At 35.8% G+C, this 16613-nt stretch overlaps 1 protein-coding gene across 20 annotated transcripts in view; it reads left to right on the plus strand.

Annotated features, from left to right (window-relative positions):
* MAP4K3 (mitogen-activated protein kinase kinase kinase kinase 3) overlaps positions 1 to 16613 on the plus strand; it is an 87838-nt gene that overhangs the window by 22391 nt on the left and 48834 nt on the right. For 18 of the 20 annotated variants that reach the window (XR_002827190.1, XR_002827189.1, XR_002827192.1 and 15 more), the window contains exons 2-8: positions 790 to 847; positions 8124 to 8214; positions 10443 to 10507; positions 12141 to 12196; positions 12783 to 12830; positions 15204 to 15246; positions 15621 to 15693. Coding sequence is in view for 14 of the 20 variants with exons in the window: in XM_023747490.1 (XP_023603258.1) it covers positions 790 to 847; positions 8124 to 8214; positions 10443 to 10507; positions 12141 to 12196; positions 12783 to 12830; positions 15204 to 15246; positions 15621 to 15693 (434 nt within the window). In the remaining 6 variants the exon portion in view is untranslated. Of the gene's footprint in view, positions 1 to 789; positions 848 to 3529; positions 3672 to 8123; positions 8215 to 10442; positions 10508 to 12140; positions 12197 to 12782; positions 12831 to 15203; positions 15247 to 15620; positions 15694 to 16613 lie in introns of those variants that run through there. The other 2 variants (XM_023747537.1, XM_023747559.1) reach the window with 2 other exon arrangements.

Consider the following 16613-nt stretch of genomic DNA (forward strand, 5'->3'; position numbering starts at 1 on the left):
TTTAGTATATAGTTCAAATATTATATGTTATAATAGTTTAAAAGTTCTTATGCAATTAAAGAACATTTTAAATTGACAAATAATTACTGCCATTTAATACAAATTGAAAAGACAGTTTCTGTCTGTAATTTTTAAAGTGATTTTTAATATGTGGCTTATAAAAATATATTTGGTTTGTATTGAACTGCAGTGATTTGATTGTGCCATCAGGTGTGTATAAACAGATACACAGGGGCTGTTTTCATGGTTATATAATTATGTTAGCTTTTCATATTCCAAGGTTTTTAAATTAACAAGTTTAAAAATAGTTAATAAATTCAAAATTTTAACCAGGCTGAATGAATGCTTTAAAGCTCAGACTCTGGAGTCAGACTGCCTCGGTCGGAATCCCAGCACAGTGGCTTACCAGCTATAATGGCCTTGGCCAGTTCTTTAACTTCTCTGTGCTTCCGTTTTTACATATGCAACACGGGAATAATAGTAGTACCTATTTCATAAGATTGTTGTGAGGATTAAATGAATTAATATAAAAACACTTAGAATAGTGCCTGGCACATAATAAGGCTTATGTGTATATTAGCTATTATGATCATTATTGTAAAATTTATGCTTAAATTAATAATGGAATTCATTGTAAAGAACATAGTGTTTGTTTTGTAAATGTAAATCACTTTTGCAGTTATTGCTTTAAAAAACATTTCCATGTAATTGAAAATAAACAGCTTATGACATTTTATAAAATTTTTAATGAAAGCTTTTTTCACAATGATCTTTTCTTCTTTTTTTTAGGCCCGGAATGTTAACACTGGTGAATTAGCAGCAATTAAAGTAATAAAGTTGGAACCAGGTAAATTAATTGAAATTTGATGTTTCTTATTGCTGTACGCAACTAGCTATCTTTAAGGCTTATTTTAATGATGTTTCGTTAGCATTCTCTTATTGCTCCCAGTATTTTCTGGGAAATGGAAGTGGTATCTACTCTTTCCTACACCTCTTTGAGACCTGAAGACATCTTGCTCAGCCTGTTCCTAAAAAATAATTAATTATTGGGGGAAGGGGAAAACTCCTGAAGAGACTTTGTTCCTTCTGAACTCAATTGAGCAAACTTGTCTCACATTGCCAGTGGTGTGTTCCCCTGTTAACAGTGTCCTGCGGTCAGGAGCAGTGGTGCAGTGGAAAGAGGTGAACTGAGATTTGGGTGGTTGTAGTCCAGTTCTTTGTGTCCCACTCTCTTGCTCTGTGAACTTGGGCAAGTAACTTCACTTCCTGAGTCTCACTCTTCTCAATAGACCTAGCTCTCACATTTTGTCTTAGTTACTTTCCAACTTTATTGTAAAGCCTCTAGGACTACTCCATGTTTTTTGTCAGTTTCAACTATATTCTACCCCTGAATTCCTCCCACCTCCCGCAAAGCCCATAGCTTTCTGAGTAACTATACACTATTGTTTATCCACTCTTAAAAACCCCATTTCTCCTTTTCTTTTCTGTTATAAGCAAGCAATTGTGTTAGTGTCAAAATTGAGTTCGAGAGCAATGATGCTGCCTTTCTGATGGCTTCTTCCACTACAAACTGATAATATGAATTTATTGGTAAAATAGGTTTTAGCTTCAGTATAACAGAAATCCACTCAAAATATTTTTGAAGGGGGAACTTCTTTTGTAAAAAGGCCAGATCATAAATATTTTAGGTTTTGTGGACCACCTATGGTCTCTGTATACAGTTCTCCTCTCTCCTACCTCCCTCCCTGTTAAAATGGAAAAACCATTCTCAGCAAAGCAAGCCACCTGCTGCTGTACTTTGCTCAGCTCTGATTTAGATTATCAGTAGACTTTTTAGAAGTGCCATTAAGATGAAATTTGAAGGATGTGTTGACTATGATCAAACCACACTGAAATATAATGAATAAAAAAATGCTTTTTCAGTTATACCTATTTACAGATTTGATATAGTTTAATTATATTCTAACATCGCAAGATAGTTTTTTCTTTTCTCTGAGTCCCCTACTCTTCAGTTTATTATAAGAAATTTAATGGGATAATTGAAATTGGTGAAATCTGGGATTAAAAATTAAAAATTTGGCATTTGAATCAGGGCCTTCATTTTTAGTTACTAATAAATAGTTACTTGATGGGAATAGTTTCTAATCAGAAGTAGTTTGTACATACATCATCCTTCAAATCAGTTTAGTGCCTTCTTTCTCAGGAAGTGTCCTAGTAGATACTCAGTAAATATTTATGGGATAAATCAAATTAATGAAGATGTGAGACTAAGAAGATATCTTAGAGATGGGTTGGTTTAAACCATGACAGTTTTGCTAATAAATAGCTAACGTTTATTCAAACTTATTTTGTGCCAGGCCCTGTTCTAAGTGCTTTACATTTGTTGACTCATTTAATCCTTATATTATTCTCTTTTTAAAAAATAAGGAAACAAAGCACTGAAAGTTTCAGTTTCTTGCCCTAATTAGTGGCAAGCTGAGATTTGAACCCTGGCAATATAGCCTACTTTTTCACCACTCTCGGAAGTTGGTAGTGGTGTGGGAACTGTATTATTAGGTTTAGCTGGATGTTTGTTTAATTATACACATACACACACACACACACAGTTTCCTAGAACTAGCATATGAAAAATCTTTAGAGGTAGAGCCACCACTTAACAAGCTAAGTGAGTTTTATTCCCATTTAATGAGTACTAAATTAATTTCTTGGGGTAAGATATAAGTGTTTCTTCAAAACCAGTATATTTGCTCAAATTGGACATCTTTTGTGGCAAAATTGATGCATAATAAACAAACCAAAAAGATAAACCAGCAAATAAACTTCTTTATGAAGAGTATAATGTAATCAGTTTAATTAGCAAGCTGTTCTTCACACTCTGGAGTACAATGGAGACAGTAATCTCAAGTAACTAATGGAGAGAGCGAAAAGCTGCCTCACCATTTATCAGTCTGGAGTAACAGACAGATAAAGTCTCACAAACAGTATTTCTCCCAAGAATGGTGCAGCTGGCAAGTGTGCGAACAAATCCTGCCTTTGAGTGACTGTGGCTTGCTTGCTCTCTGAGAAACTTTGTTCTAAAAAATCATAGACTACCAGAAACTTGGCTGTGTGTAATCATATCAGCAAGAATCAAACTTCCCCCTCCTTCCTTGGGGAATCTGTCATTCTGACATAGAGAGGCACTCTTGATTTACAGCTGAGATGCACAGCTCCAGATAAGGGGTTTCTGGACACGGCACCTACATCTATCTTCACTTCTCAGATCCTGAGGAAAGAGGACCTTGGCTTCACTTTTGGCAGTCTAGTCCTGAAGTAGACTCCTTTAGGACCAGGACTAGACTCTGCTTTGCCCTAACCCTACTAAAAGGCTGCTTCGTTTAAATGTCACCTAAACCTCACTCTTCCCAGAATCTTACTAGTATAACTCTTATCTTCTGTTGTGTGAGATGGCCCAGGGTTTCTCTGGTGTGTGGTTTTCTCATTGCATTGGGTCAGTGAACCTGACTTTATCAGATTACAGGTTTGTTCTTGTGGTCTTCAAGCTGTTTGGCCTAGCACCCTGCCAGCTCTTCAGACTTACTTTAAGGGAAAACTAAAGATGGAGAGAACTTGCTCATAGAAGAGAACTCACATATGTATCCTGTCAGGCTTCACTTTCAGGTTCTTACAAGGTATTACAATTCTCTACATTATGAATCTCTTCAGTCTTTTTTTTCTTACGTTTTAAAGTCAGAATTGTAGAGTCCTAAGGAACTTTTTAGGTTATCTATCTAGATGGTTGTCAGATGTTTTACAGCTTTCAAAACTTTTGTCATAGAAAATACTGGTGGCTGGGAGCTCTTGTGAACTTTCTCTTAGGCCTAACACTCACATGTCATATTGCAGAAAAGTAGGCACAGTATTTGTAATTTGCCCAAAGTCTCACATCTTTTTGGGGGTCTGATTCCTCTGATCTTGGCCCATTGTTCTTTAGTTTTTTTATACTAAAAAAAAAATTTGATGATTAAATTGCTTATTATTACCCATTTGCAGTATTAGTTATTAAAGTAGAATATAAAAACAGATAACTGATTAATTAAGTAGCAACTTGTCAGAGAAACTCATTCCTTTTCAAACACAATGAAAACACCTACATCTATCTTAACTGCTCAGCTCCTGAGGAAGGAGGACCCTGGCTTCGCTTAGTGCAGTCTAGTCCTGAAGTAGAGTCCCTGAGGACTAGACTGCTTTGCTCTAACCCTACTGAAAGGCTTCTTCGTTTAAATGTACCGAGATTGACCAGCAGGAAATTCATGGTGAGAAAACAGGGTATTATATTTTATTTCCATCAGAGCAGCATTTATTAAATTGTAGGGCAAAATTTTTAAAGTGTGAAGAGACACCAGTAAGACCTCATTTTACAATTTTTTCATGGATCTCCAAAACTATATTTTATAAATCTTCTTTCCTTCTTTGCAAATCTTTTCACGTTGGTTTTTTGTGTCCTGAGAGGCAGGAGAGGAGCTCTCTCCCCTTTATTTTCATCTTAGAGCGGCAAGACACCAGGGTAATGATGTATCTGGCTCCTCTTCCTGTCTCCCTGGAGCACTTCAGTAGCTCCCTTGCCACCAGTTGTTGACTCAGTGCTCTTCTGTGTTTATTGCCATCACAAAGAAAGTTGGTGTTACATCATTTATGATCATTACTTTGCATGGTTAATCATGGGTTGCTTAGCTACACTTTAATATATTTGATCCAAAACATAAAAATAAATAAAATCAAAAATACATATATTAGAGCCATATTATGGGCTTGAGGCTGACTATACTGGATAAATTAGAATTTACACATTTAAAGATAATAATGCTCAAAAATAAACAAATAACAAAGGACTTTTGAATATATCTGCAGTTTCTTCCTCATTCCCAACGCTTTGTGTCTGTTTAGTGATTTAGCTTTATGAATATAAATACACAAGTCAGGATAATCCCCCATCCCAAGATCCTTAATTTAATCACATCTGCAAAACTCCTTTAGCCATAAAGTAGCATTCACAGGTATCAGGGATTGGGAACTAAATACCTTTGGGGTCATTATTCGCTCTACTACACACAGTTAACATTTATTGAATGCTTAATAATGTCATGTTTAAGAATTTTGCATGTATTAGTTTGTATTTTTCTCTCTGTTTACTTGGTTTATTCATTATCTGCTCTATAGGTAGGCTTGCCTGTTTTTCTCAATTAGGATTTTTTGTTTTTTTTGCCATCTTCTGGAAGATGTATTCTTCACTTTAATGTCTAAAAACAATCTCAGAATTGGGAATAATTTTTAGATTATGTAGTCTAATCATTCTGTTCTGCAGTATCCTATGAAGTATTCTAGAATTGGGGAGGGAGCTTGTTAATCTATTCTTTGAAATCCCTTCACTTGAGCTTTGAAGAAAGTTCTTTAAATCCACCATTAGGCTCCTTTATATTATTAATGTATTAAACTCTGCTTTCTTTATTCCTACCCAAATCTATTTTTACCAGTTACCTTTCAAAACTGAGTTCTATATTATTTCTTTGGATTCTTTCCATCCATAAATATGTTGAATTTAATTTTGCCATTCTTGTAATCACATGGAAATGACTTAATAGGAAAAAGATAATGTACTTTGGATCAACAACATTTAATGGGAAAGAAGTAGTTGAAGGCTTAAAGCCACTCAGAGGGTTCAGTAGAAAGCTCAAGAGTAGTACATAAGCAACTAATTGCATAACTGGATGAAATTAAACTAGATGCAGACATATCATCATGGAGAAGAATAATGAGGTATGTTAGATTCACTCAGGCAACAGTTTTATTAATCACATATTAGGTGCTAGAGATACAAAGATGATTAAGGCATGCATAATCCTGTCCTGGAGGACCTAATGTTCTAGTGCGACGTAGACATGCAGGCACATTTGCAGTGTCATTAGGGCAGGGATATGTGCAGAGATCACCTTAGAAGTTGTGATGCTTACAGTTGTAACAGAAACCACAACTCAGGGTGGCTTAAAGAATGCAGGGGATTTATTGATTATACTAGAGGCCCAGTGCACAAACTCGTGCATGGGGTCCCTCAGCCTGGCCAGTGATCAAGGCCTCAGGAGATTGTTGGGGCGGGGGGGACGAAGGGCGGGGAGGGAGGTTGGCCAGCCGGCCCTATCGGGGCCAGCCAGCCCGGGGAAGGGACCACAGGAGGTTGGCTGGCCACGGGAGGTTGACTGTGGGAGTGCACTGACCACCAGGGGGCAGCTCCTGCATTGAGCGTCTGCCCCCTGGTGGTCAGTGCGTGTCATAGCAACTGGTTGACTGGTCGTTTGGGTGTTTGGTTGCTTAGGCTTTTATATATATAGATACAGGTATATCTAGAGGCAGCTGAGGTAGCGCAATTACATCATCATATGCTTTCCTCCTCCTTCCTGTTTCTCTTCAGTGTTTCTGCAGATCAACTTTATTCTAAAGCTGGTTCCCTTTGAGGTTGTGCGCTGACTGCTAAACTCTCAGGGCTACCCCTGGAAAGAGAACTGTTATCTGACCATCAAACTAAAGTCCTAGAGTTCACTCTGACTAGGTCAACTTTGATCTCATGTAACTCTTTCACAAGATTGGGGAAAATATAGTTAAGAGGCAGGTGAGAAAGCAAAATTTAGAATTTTCAAAAAATTTAATATAGTCCTGAAAATTGGTATTAGTCTCATTTGGGCTTTATTATTTTTAACTTGGATTTCTTTTAATGTACTAAAAATCTGGGATTCTTCATGGTGGGAATTGAACTCAGAAGAGGATTTCAGTCCAGTGATTTTCTTCTGAAATTTTGGAGGCATAAAAATTTCCTATTTTCCCTTTGGAGGTCTTCGATTTTGTGTCCTCTTCATTGCAGAAATTAAGACCCTGACATACAGTCTGTTCTCCGTTACTTTTTTCCTTGTAACGGGGCAGTGAGGTGGGTTGATATTGGGTCCAGTGGTTCATGGTTGGGCGACTTCAGTACCCTGTTACATTTGCAGTAGGAAAAGACCAAGGCCAGAAATGTCAGGGCTTGCCCTCACAACCTCATACTTACGATTTGAGGGATACTTTGGAAGACTTCTGTTTTTTGCTTTGCCTAATATACATCTAATCAGGCTCTTCAAGCATGTAATACTTTAAAAACTGGAACAGTGATACAAAGTTACTTTGATTTAAATGTAAGCACCTCTATTTGTTCTCTTTTTGCATGGTCTCTGGCTCACCACATTTGCATTCACTGCAGTTCTTTTTCTCTCTCTGACAAGTGTTCATTCAGGAGCCACGGCATGTGACCCTGCTATAGCATTGCCAGATCTTATTTTGAAGAATTTGGGCAGGAGGGAGTAGGAGAAGAGAGATTATTTGCTAATAGTCTGACCAGGCTCAGCCCAGTTGGAACAAGGCTTTGGAATACAGGCTAAGCCTGTGTTTGTGGGCCACCTGACAACTCAATACTGCTGGAGTGTAGGCCTCTTGGCCCCACAAGAGCCTGTGGAGGTACATTTGACACTCTCGGGGTATTGGGGTTCCTGTGTTAGGGTTAGCGAATTATCATTAAGCGCTATATAAGCATTTGCTATTATTACTATTATGCCTTAGAAATAATCATCAGATAATTCACTAGAAAATAGACATTACTTTTTCCTTTTTACCAAATAACAATGTAATTTTAGCACAAAGAATTAATCCTTTTTGAAGTTAGGGCAGGAACCCTAATACACTGAGAGTGTCGAATGTATCTCCACAGGTTCTTTGTGGGCCAAGAGGCCTATACTCTAGCAGTACTGGGTTACCAGATGGCCCACAACAGGCAATTATTTTTATCCCCATCTACAGAGGAAGAAATTGGCACAGGGAGGTCAAATAACTTGTCCAAATTCACACAGCTTAGTAAAGGACAGAGTTGGGATTTGAATCCAGAAAGTCTGGGACCAGAATATGTGCTTTTAGTCACTGTATTTTACTTTCTGTCAAACAAAGACTGAAATTGTCATTAAAAGTATTATCAATAACATTAGTTATGTTTTGAAATAAATGAACATTTTGGAACTTATTTAACCTATTAAATATCCAACATGCTTTTTTTTTTTTTTTAATTCTAGGTGAAGACTTTGCAGTTGTGCAGCAAGAAATTATTATGATGAAAGACTGTAAACACCCAAATATTGTTGCTTATTTTGGAAGCTATCTCAGGTACATTGTCTCCTTTTTGAAAAGCAATCATGATTCCAGCACCTAATACATTTAACAAAATAAAGTTAGCTCTAGTCCATGTTTTGTACTTTTTTTTCATGCTTTGAAGATAGGATTATATGAATGGAATTTTTATTTACGATCTGTTTATGCTAATTATGTAACTAATATGAGAGTCTGCAGTTGTCTGTCGTACTCTTGGGAATTCTGGATGTGGTTTCAGTGAGGAAGCTGACAGAAAAAAAATTACTTCTATGGTTAGTCTCCCTGTAGTAGAATAGAGCTCTAAATACGCCATTCTGTTGCCCTTTCTTCTAGACTTGGGTGAATTTAGAAAGTCAGGATCACTTCTTCCTGTTATATTTTTATTAGAAACCCTTTTTCTTTTAGCCTCAGAGAATTGCATTGTTTGTTTCCTTCATTTTGTCCAAAGGACTAGGAACTGTAATTATTTCATTGACTTCTTCTTTTTCTAGGTCTTTGAATGAATTTGGAAAGACTGAATTTGCCCCCTTATTTTGGTTTAGCAGGACCAGGCCAGGTTCCCCAGGTCATATTCCAGAGGGGATGACCTCGGGGTCAAATCTCATTTTTCCATTCATTTCTATATGCAACTGAGTTCAATACTGTGACCTGGTTTGTAAGGTTCCTTCCAAAGGGAGCATCAGTGAATGTTTTCTTATGTATTTAAAAACTATTCAGTTTTGTTTTGATATATTATAGGATGTGTAAGGATATAACTTCTTGTAGCTCCCATTCTCATGATCCATGTACAAAACACTTTAACCCTTCAGATGTAGGCACAGCACGTAGAAAACACTGGGCGATTCTTGTCCTCTCTCTGGCTTGTGAAAAGCCGTGGGGACCAACTCTCTTGATTCTAAGCACCTGGGACAGCTCTGATTGCCCACCTTCATTAAGGTTAAAGGATGGTAAATGGAGACTTCAGTTCACATAGGGATAGGTTCTGCCCCCCCAGGTCAATGACTGTTACACATTTTAAATGGGTTCTTTAACAGGCAATTTACAATTACTTTATAATCAGTGGATCAAATAGTAACCGAACACAGTTTCTGCATCAATTTGTATTTTATGGAACAAACCCAGTACAGGTAGTTACTATATTAGCACAAACAAAAAACTCTTAAAATCAGTTAAGTTCATGAGATAAATAATTGATTGCTTTCAATATATTAAAATCACCACATCAAACATTTTGTTTTACTGTTACTGTTTCTGACAGAATGACCTACCTAGATTCAATTGGGAGAAGGTTTAGAAAGTTCCCCCCCAGTGCTCCCAACCATTTAAAAACAACAAAAAAAACATTTTTAGTTCCTGGACTATATAAAATCAGGCAGCAGGCTAGATTTGGCCCACTGGCCATAGTTTGCTGACCCTTTTTCTAATCTGTTTATTCTTTCAGCCACTCATTTGTTCACATATGAAAGAAATATTCATTTGCCAGATATTCTTCTGTGCATTGTGAGTGTATTGATGAGAGAGACAGACGTATTATTAAGGCAGAGTCTTTCTTCTGCATTAAACTTAGCTTGCTGAGTTCAGAGACTTTGTATTCCATCTCTGCCCTAAGAATAATGCATTTCCTCATACATTTTGTGATGAAATAATGGAGGAATGAACAAAGGAATAATCTATTAAATCTTTGCAAATGATTTCTCCAATGTCTATATGATTATGCTGTCTTACAATGTAAGTGTGAGAGAGAAATGCTATCTAAAGATAAGTGAGTGATAAAATTTAGCATATTATTTTGGAAAGATCTTTGTTGAGTTTAGATATAAGGATAAAGTTTACATTTTATCTGTTTTGTTGATGAGAGTGCTGTGAAAGTGATTAGAGATGTATTGCCATTCTGTAATGAATCTTCCGTATAATTTTGGCCTGAGCCTTCTAATTAGCATTGAACTTTTATAATACTGTCATCGGGCAGATGGGTAAACTGGGGGAGGGAAGTTTTTAACTAAAGGGACATTTTCTCTCGTCTGGATGGGTCATCTTTATGGCATCTTTATATCCTACAATTGGTATATTTTAAGGATTAAAATCTTGGGTAATTCATTTACTCATAGAAATTAGTTTTTTTTTTTCTTAGCACATTGTATTTATATGGTTTCTCAAGATTATAGAATACAACTTTAAAATATTTGTTAGCACAAATAATTTTAATCATGAAACTGTGGTACATGCTTATTTTCTCTTTATAGGCGAGATAAACTTTGGATATGCATGGAGTTTTGTGGAGGTGGCTCTTTACAGGATATTTATCATGGTAAGACCAAAGTTGTATTTTATAGAGATTAAATAGAATTTCTTAATATAAGTAATGTACTGTATTAAAACATTAATGTTGTTTTGAGCAAAGTATGTTTGGATACATAAAGATATTTCAGATATATATGGATGAAAGGAGCACTTGCTTTATAAGTTGGAAAACTATATGCAGTTGAATTATTAGCTAATTCTATAGAAGGAATGTTATATATAGTTAGTTCTTGAAATTTCAAACTCAGACTTATAGAAGACACACAAAGGCCTTGATGACTAATACTAAGCCAAAAGAATATCCAATTGATAAGTGAATAGTATTAATACAAAGATTGTCGATTTTGCTGTCATGTATTCAAGAAGCATCAATTGAATGTTGTCTTAGATGCTAGATAATGAGGAATTAAAAAAATTATTAGAACATTTTTCATTGGGATTTCAATGGAGTAGTATATGAGACTTTTAAAGTAAAATAAACAATTTTTACTGTCTTTTTTTTCTGTTCTAGTTCTGTTAATGGTTACTGTCACAAACTGTAGAGTAGCTTTTATACTTTTGCCGGAGGTGTACTTTTTGATAAATGTAAAATAAAATTATGTCAGTAATTCATGATGTCAATTTTCCCGAGAAAATATTTTGAAAAATTTTTCTGTTTTTCATATAGAACTTGAGCTCATATATCTAGTTTGGGGCCACTTATGTAATTTTAGGGGCTGATTGTAATAAAGGAAATGTTAAAAGGCTATTTGGATAGAATACTGATTTTGTTTCACTTCACTATATCTTGGTATCAAGTCATTAGCAAAGATTCCCATCATTGGAATTTGATTTTCAGCATAGGCTTTCCCAATGAATTTCTTTACTCTAAAATGATGACTAGTGAAAAAGAGAAAACAATTGAAATATCTTCCATAGTGGATAGATGCACAAGGAGCAATATTTTTCAAATATTACAATATGATTAAGCTACTTATTGATGCAGGAAGGTGGCCATGATAAGTGAAAAGGGCAGGTTTCAGAACTGTATGTGTAATATTCCACTTATGTTTTTGTGTATGATGCATACATATATTATATGAAATGTCTCTGCATAAAATTGTATAGTAATCTATAGGCCAAACTATAGGTAACAGAATAAGGAAGAGGCCTATACTTTCCAACTTCTCTGTTGATTGAAATGTTTTATAGTGAACTTATATTAATTTTATAGCTATAAAGTTAAAAATTTGGGGGGAAAACATTGACTTTAAATGAGCCATAATACATGTAACACATCAATTTTTTAAAAGCTTTTTATAAAACTAGCTAAACCTATTGGCCATGCTTTCTTCCTTATAATATTTAAGAAATAATATTGGTTAGTGAGGTATAAAATTATAACTAATTTCAGAGACTATGTCAGGTTTTTATTCATTATATAAACATTTATTGCACAACTTTTTCATGCTAGGCACTGTTCTGTACACAGGATACAATGAGTCAATCAGATTATTTAAAATCCTTCCCTCATGGAGCTTACATTTTAGAGTTATTTATTAAACGTTAAACCTGTTGCTTAATGGAACTTGTAAAACATTGTCAGTTTTGAAAAACATGCTTTGCCTAATTTTATTAATGTTAATTTTCTTCTCTGACAGTAACGGGACCTCTGTCAGAATTGCAAATTGCATATGTTAGCCGAGAAACACTACAGGTAAATCCAGTGCTAATTAAAAAGTAACATTCTTCATTAAAATTAATGTTTAATTATTGTGCATTACCTGTTAAGTAAAGTAGGATTAAATATTCTAGTTTGGTAAACTCTTGAATATTAATACATTTTTAATTGTTTTTGTAATAAACCCAAGTTACATCTGCATATCAGTACTTTAAAGTCTCAGTGTGATAATTTGAACTCCTACGTTTTAACTGCTGTGGATTTGTTACTTTATGTTTTTATATTCCTCTTAATACCAAGGAAAGGCTTGAAAATTAAGCATTCTTGTGGTAATTGAAACTCATTCTGATCCTAATTGCACAAATACTTTTTAAGTTATTTCAAACTATTTGTAGAGTTTAGTGAAAATTACTTATCTTAGGAAAATGAATGGTTCCAACTGAACTTTGCCTTTTTCATTTTCTTGATTCTTTTCTTTATTAAAATAAATTGATTACCTTAAGACTTTCTGTAATGAGTAAATAAAAAATAGAGAATACTACTCAATGGATCATTTTAAATTCCAAAGACCTCTGTAGTAAAATCTTGTTAATTTTTGTGTTTTGTTTTTTTGAAACTCCAGGGACTATACTATCTTCACAGTAAAGGAAAAATGCACCGAGATATAAAGGTACATACACATTATATGTTTAACCTATTGTCCCTCTCTTCATTTTTAAATGCTCTGATCAAACTGTTGACCAAAATTGTCTGGATTTTTCTATTGGATGAATTTGTTATCTGAAATATGTTATTATAATAAAATTGAGTAATGCTTTTAAAGGTTTTATTACTTTTTTATAGCAACTTTATTGAGATACAATTCACCTACCATAAAATTCACCCTTTTGAAGTGTACAGTGTGGGTTAATGTGCTGTCTTCTATTATTCCCACCTCTGTTTGGGGCGGGAAGGGGTTTCCTGGTATAAGGTTATAATTACATGATTGATGGCACTCTGGACTAAAGAGGCGGCTTACTTTTGCTTGCACATTTAAAAGTTGCAGAAAAGACAAAAATAAATAAGTAAAAGCCTGCAATGTCTTTTGGAGACAGTATTTCTACCTCCTTCAGAAGTTGGAGCTTATTGAAAATAAAGTGGTTCATATCTTTGAACTTCGGTCAAGAAGCAAAAGTAGCTAAAATGCTACTAAGTCATTGTAATGGAAGAAACTCAGGTTGTTTTCTTTCCATACAGTGAAAAACCCAGTTCTTCCCTACTGTGTCTTTCCTGTGAGTCTCCTTTACTACTGACACAGAACACTTCACTTCTGGCACTTCTGGTCACCAAACGTGGAGGGTTTTTCCCACAACAAGCAATTCTCTGTGACACCAGCTGGATGCCCTACAATCTGACTCAGTTCGGATTGGGTTAGATCCCACAGGTTAAAGGGCTCAGTCCCACAAGACTTCCCCTCACCCCTTTGTAGCCCCCCTCCCCAACACACACACACTTCAGATGCTAGTCCCAAGCTCAGGTTATCTGTGCTTCTGACCAACCAGCTATGGATGGAGTGGAGATTCCAAAGACCCCATCCTTGGGTTCTGTGAATTTGCTAAAGCAGCTCACAGAACTCAGAGACATAATTACTGTTTACCAGTTTATTAAAGGATATGATAGCCCTGGCCAGTGTTGCTCAGTAGTTAAAGTGTCGGCCCATGCACAAAAGGGTCAGGGGTTCGGTTCCCAGTCAAGGGCACGTACTTGGGTTACAGGTTTGATCCCCAGCCCCAGTTGGGGCACATGCAGGAAGCAACCGATTGATGTGTCTCACATCGATGTTTCTCTCTCTCTCTCTCTCTCTCTCTCTCCCCCCCCCCCCGCCCCTCTTTCTTCCCTCCCTTCCCTTCCACTCTCTCTAAAAAAATCAATTGAAAAAATATCCTTGGGGGTGAGGATTAGCAACAAAAAAAGGATACTGATGAATATCCACATGGAGGGGATGCATAGGGCAGGGTCTGTGGGAAGAGGCGCAGAGCTCCCATGCGCTCTCCAGGGCACACCACTATCTCAGCACCTACACGTGTTCACCAACTCAGGAGCTCTCCACACTCTGTACTACTGGGATTTTATGGAGGCTTCCTCACATCGGCACGATGGATCAGTCACTCCATTTTTAGCACTGCTCCCTTCTTCAGGGGGTGGGGGTGAGGCTGAAAATTCCAAGCTTGCAATCATGGCTTGGTCTTCCAGTGGCCAGCCCTCACCCAGGAGCCGTCCAGGAGTTCACCTAGAGTTGCTTCATTAGAACCGGACACGCCTATCACCCAGGAAATTATGCAAAGTTTCAGGTGTGCTGTGTCAAGAACTGGGGCAAAAGACCAAATATTGGAACAGAAGATGGTCCTAGTGCTCTTATCACTGAAGACATCATAAGGGTTTCAGGAGCTTTGTGCCAGGAACTGGAGGCACAGACCAATATATATTTTCTATTCACAATCATGGAGATAGGTGACATTTTAATTCTGCGGACCAGTGGCTAATTGTATCCTGAATGGTCCTAAACTCCGGACAGACATATTAAGGATAGACAGCCTCACATACTAAACAGCAGGTTCAGTCTTACACACCAGCACTGGTTCAACTGATGGATTGGAGGTTTGTTTTTATTTTTTAACAGGATATAGCAATTAAGTCCAAAATATAATACAAGGAATTGAAAATGGCAGGATAAGGTGACATTTAAGTGCCGTGACAGTGTTTGATCAGTAAGAAAATAACATTTAGATGAAAACTAATATATCACTTTCATAGTTACATTCATATTATGTTAATAGCAGCTTTTGCAAGGCAGAACATTTTGTAAGCATAAGCAAATTGCTTAAAAAGTAGATAGTAAATTTTTCTGTGACTAATAATTTAACATTTTAATTGGGCATACTTTACATGTTAAGTATTTCCAGGTCTGAGGCTGCCACTTGTGATTATTTTAATAAATACAGTTATTATATGCACTGTCTGACAAAATGTTTCTTACTTTAACTAAAATGTTCTCACTTTGAAGGGAGCTAACATTCTGTTAACGGATAATGGTCATGTGAAATTGGGTAAGTAAATTAAAATTTTGTCATGCAAATTTATTCCAAAACTAGTAAATTTCTATTTTCCTGTTTAGATTATCTTGGCCCTCTCTCATCAAAATTTTTTTATCTTGACTTCTGTTGTCATTTGATTCATGTGGGGATATATGGGAATCTACTTGGCTGTGATATACACTGACTACTTTGTAATATTTTAATGCTAGTCCATTAAAGTTAAAATTTTTAATGTGGTATTTGAGAATATCTCCTATTTCTGCAAAATTAGTTTAATGGAAATAATTAAAGATAGTTTAATGAAAATAATAATTAAAGATTCTTCTCATGTTGCCTTAAATATTACTTACTTTCAGTTTTCTAAATGTTTCTCATTTTTTTAATAGCTGATTTTGGAGTATCTGCACAGATAACAGCTACAATTGCCAAACGGAAGTCTTTCATTGGTACACCATATTGGTAATTGTATTTTAATTGATAATTAACTTTTTGGTGTGTGTTTTTTTCATTATTAAATTCAGCATTTAAAAAATAGACAAAATAAGAAAAAACTTTAGGATGAAAACATTAATAAGTTCATTAACAAGTTAAGTAATTTAGGCATATATGCTTGTGGCTGGATTACATAGCCAAAGAATATTCTACCATGTTAATTTCATTAAGGTGAAAAAGACTAATGATTAATGTCTTGAGGGAACTTTTTCCAATTCTCCTGGAAAAACTCAACCCTTGCTTCTACCTTTCATGTATTTTCACAGATGTTTTTATATGTCTTTATTCACCCCCACTTCCAGTCCATATTTTGACTAGTCTCCCAACATTACATTATTCACAGTACCACTTTGCTCAAGACTTTTTGACATATCTTGCTTGCACACAAGATCAAATACATATTTCTTGGCATTTAGAGTGTTCCACAGTGTGACCTCTCTCTGCCTCGTTAATCTTAAATGCTTCCAGTTGCCTTCACAAAATCCCTCTTTCTAGCCATATTTGTCTGCTAGTATTCTTTAAGCATTCCATAAAAATTTTTTATTAATTTATTCAATAAATGGTTTTGACCACTTACTATGTGCTAGATATGCTCTTAGTCATTGTGAATATAGTGGTGGTAGACACGTGTAGAGCTTTCTTGTTCACACCATTACTTTGAAGTAACAGCACCTCAGAATTCTTTTTTAAAAATTTTTTTTATTTTCTTGTTTAAAGTATTATAACTAGTAGTACATATGTCTCCTTCCCCCCCCCCCCCATTCAGCTTAAGTGCCAGGACTCCCCTGATGCCCTCGTAGTCATCAGCAGTGGGGATGGCACTAACCTGGGTGACTCATTTCCAGATTTAAGGAGATGATACATACCATTCTTTGTATTAATTTTTC

The sequence above is a fragment of the Myotis lucifugus genome, unplaced genomic scaffold, assembly GCF_000147115.1.
Source record: "Myotis lucifugus unplaced genomic scaffold, Myoluc2.0 scaffold_6, whole genome shotgun sequence".
Lineage (NCBI taxonomy): Eukaryota > Metazoa > Chordata > Mammalia > Chiroptera > Vespertilionidae > Myotis > Myotis lucifugus.